The 4,192-nt window shown below is 39.5% G+C and overlaps 1 protein-coding gene across 1 annotated transcript in view; it reads left to right on the plus strand.

Annotated features, from left to right (window-relative positions):
* LOC147018928 (mucin-3A-like) overlaps window positions 1–3,965 on the plus strand; it is a 24,211-nt gene extending 20,246 nt beyond the window's left edge. Inside the window, exon 7 of the mRNA XM_085899060.1 lies at window positions 1,121–3,965. Coding sequence (XP_085755186.1) covers window positions 1,121–1,174 — 54 coding nt within the window. The 3' untranslated portion in view covers window positions 1,175–3,965. The remainder of the gene's footprint in view (window positions 1–1,120) is intronic.
* Window positions 3,966–4,192: the final 227 nt, after the last annotated feature.

Genomic DNA, 4,192 nt, shown 5'->3' on the forward strand with positions numbered 1-4,192 from the left:
AAGGGTTCATATTTAGTTATTTATTCATTTCACGAACTATTTTGTGGAAATGCATCTCAAACATCGTCCTGGAAGAGGACTCGACTGTAATCGTGAAACCCAGACCATAAGGATGTTTATGATTTCTGGAGTTCCACCACACTTCAGTCTTCTCTAAAGGAAGAAATCAAACAATGCAGTGCAAGTGATTTCATAGTGAGTGTTGTGGAACTCAAGAACGTTCCACAACACTCACTATGAGTTGTATGATGGCCATCTCGGTGAGGCTCTGCATTTCATGTCTAACCGTTGTTTTTCATGGGAACGAATGTTACTGCAAGTACACCACATATGGCATGATAGTATCCATAATCAAACTGAGGTTAAAAGTGAAAATGAAACACAGAATCAAAGTTTACTCCGAGGAATGGCACCAATGAACATACTGTACAAAAGCAGAGATCAAAAGTCTGTCATAATCAATTTGAAAGCTATTTTGACCTTCATTGATGGAAAGTGCTAACCCCATTATGAAGAATGCACGAGCTGAATTGGGATTTAAAATCATATAAAACTCATAAAAAGCATCTTTTGCTGCTTATATCAGGAATCGTAGGATGCTTCATGAGCACAAACATCGAGTTTATTGAAGGGCAGAGCAATTAGCATTCATGGTTGGAGGGACGAGGAAGGAGAAAGGTAATTGTAAGATATATTCCACCAAAATCAAACGTATAAAGTGAAGAAGGAAAAGGAATCCAGGTGAGCAGTTTCGAGAGTTAAGTTGTGAGCGACAGAATGTGCAAAATAAAACTTGTGATTAATGTCACACCTTGTGAGATCAATTGCTCCCCTGAACATCACAGCTGGGGAAAGCTCTACGAAGCAGGACATCTTTAAGAATAAGGAAAGGAATTAATGTTCTCAACATATCAAATGGTGGTAAGGATGACACTCAGAATTAATGTAATGTGCGGAAGTGGACAGAAACATGGCACCTCCTCTTTAAGGGTTGTGTGCTTTATGATGTAACACCCCGAGGTGATACTTGATCAGAACAGTGGATTATGTGTAATAGTTCCATACTTTTTAACTTGTAAATAAACAATGCAGATCAACTTGACTTTTGTTCTTCTTGCAGGTGAAGCTGCAGAGACCAAAGATGATGCCAGGTGAAGATGACCTGAGCCATTGAGATGTGCATGTGCTGGTACAGCACGAATCCGCTAAGGTGTAACGGAACAACAGAGAAGACCGAATTGCAGAAATTGCTTTGAATTGCTGTTCGCATAAGAAAAGGTTGTGGGAAACGGAGGAGTGTGTTTTTTTTTTCTCCCATCCCTTCCCGGGGAATTCTGGTACCAGCCAGAGCCGTCTTCACACATGGGCACGCTGGGCAGTTGCCCAGGGCCCCACGATTTTAGGGGCCCCGTGAATAGAGTGCGCCACTACTAAAATATACATACATATATTATATATATATTCACACATAGCCTTGTCGAAGAGACTAATTATTTCCAGGTGGACTATTCCATCTGTCTGTCTGTGTGCAGGATATCTCAAAAAGTTGTGGATGGATCCAGATGAAATTTGGTGGGCAGATTGGGTGTGTGATAAGGATGAACTGATTAGATTTTAGTGAAGATCCGCATCCAGATGTAACAATTAATAATGTGTTTAATTTTACAGAAAGTTTTAGTTTTCATTTCAGTGGGTGGGTAAGTTAGAGCTCCAGTACATTGCTTTGCTCAGGGCCTACAATGCTGTTAAGATGGTCCTGGTACCAGCCATGTCACACCAATGCCTCTTTTTATTTTTTTTACAAATCTTCAAAACGAATGAAGAGGTGAAGAATTGCAACAGAAGAATATTATCGAATTTCTCTTTTCTTTAAAGAAGTTTTGTGAGTTAGGTTTGTTTAAATAATATTTGAAATAACACACGCACAATAAGCACATCCTCACGATAGCATTATTACCCCGCGAACCCAACACAAAAAGTGGGGTGAAGCAATTGGTTCATGACCGCCCGTCTGTTTGTAATATAGTAGTTTAATTACCCATTATTTTCCCTCACATTCGATCATGTTACGTCTCATCTTTTTTAATAATTGAAAAGGAATTTTTGGGAATGATGTCTTGTTATCAAATATGTAGCTTTCTGGGTCTCAATGTAATTTATTCATCATCAAATCCATGGGAAAGACAGAGTATTTAATAATGCAGGGCCTCACCGAGACAATGGATCCGAGAACCAGTGTGGACTCACTCACTCACCGACTGATAGCTAACTTGGAGCATAATCCACATGAAAAGTGTACAATCAATTGTAAGCTCTCATACGAGCCTCGACATTGTATACAAAAAAAAGAAGTCCACTTCAGGTGAAATTATGCATTAAAATATTTTGGTTTAATTATGCCTCATACACACTCCGTTTAGACTTTAGAACCATTCTCACTGACAGCCTTTGCATCTAAACCCCACCTTCAATGTGGATGCGGAGACGTGTTAAACTCGGCCAGCAAGCCCAGGAAAAGAATCGTCCACCTGTGTTCAACAGCACCATCGTCATCACGTTTCCAGCTACACCAGCTGACCTCATGATGTTATCGTCACCCATTCCTCCTGGTTCACCAATCACATTTTTATTTTATATTTACAGCTCGCATCTAGCCTCAAACATGAAATCCTAAATAATAGGTATTAATTCCACAGTGAATCAAAAGTTATGCTTTGGTTAAACTAGACAACCTGCTTGGTTCCATTTTTTATTTTTAAAAAGCAGAAAAAGATTTTAACTGCAGAGTGTTACTCGGGTATACAGAATACATTCGATCAAAGAATGAACAATCTATTTTAAAAGTATCTGCGTGTGGACTCACACACTCACTCACTCACTGACACATTGATTACAATAGCCTCTCCCGTCTTTTCAGGAACGGATGAGGCTAATGATATACATACATACATACATACATACATACATACATACATACATACATACATACATACATACATACATACATACATACATACATACATACATACATACATACATACATACATACGTGGAGATCTTTGAGCCTGGTGTTGGCGCAGTGGTTAGGGCAGCGGCTTGGGATCCAAAAGGTCCTGAGTTCAAGCCCCGTTGAGCCACTGAATTAATACACCAGGGGGTTGACTCAGCCTGTCATCCTTCCGAGGTCGGCGAAATGAGTACCAGTATACTGGGCCGGTGTATACCCCGGTTAAAATAGGTGTACCATATCCCTGTGTCGTAAGGGGCGACCAGGGTTGCGTCAGGAAGGGCATCCGGCGTAAAACATGTGCCAAATCACTATGCGGATCATACGGCTGATCCGCTGTGGCGACCCCTAACGGGAGCAGCCGAAAGAAGAAGAAGAAGATATGTGGAGATCTTCATGCGGACTCACACACTCACTGGCACACTGATCGATTACAACAGCTTCCCATCACTTTATGAACTTGAGGTGAACCTTAAACAAACAAGTATTTCTATTGATTAAAAATGTTTTTTTTTTCCTGAAGGTTGCATTGCATTGCTTCTAAAATTGGTTTACTATAACCTTTCCTGCAGATAAACTATCTCCTAGATAAACTAATCAAAACTGATGGACACTACATAAATATTCTTTCTTCATAAATACTTTTAATAAATATTTGAGTGAAACAAGTTGAACCCAGCTCGGAACAATATTCAAAGTGAAAAAGACTTCTTGTTTTTTTTTGTTCTGTCTTCCTCCAAATATATTTTGTTGCTTCGTCATAATGAAATGCATATTGTCAGCTGTTTATCATCAATACATCTTGACCAGATCTATCTGAAATATTTTTGATGTCTCACAAACTTTTCCTCCACTAATGGTTTAATGTTAATTGATACATGACATCATGTTCACATGGTAGTATGTAAAGAAAGCTGCAGATTTACAATAAATATTGGTGAAAGTGTTGAGAATCGAACCTGAGTCTGTTCCACTCGCTACAAGGATCTCCAATTCCAAGGTCTTGAGCAGCTGATCCACATCGATGTGCATCATGTAGTGAAGTGTGAAGTGCAATTATAAGTCCATCAACGCAGCAGAGACAATTCATGCCTCCCCCTTACGGGCCCTCAAAACATAGTAATGGTTGCAAAAAAGATTCTCAAAATGCCACCATTTGTAAAGATTTTACCATCGCTCTTGATC

This window comes from Eptatretus burgeri, chromosome 10, assembly GCF_056783735.1.
Source record: "Eptatretus burgeri isolate ZD-2024b chromosome 10, Ebu_testis_v1, whole genome shotgun sequence".
NCBI classification, from domain to species: domain Eukaryota; kingdom Metazoa; phylum Chordata; class Myxini; order Myxiniformes; family Myxinidae; genus Eptatretus; species Eptatretus burgeri.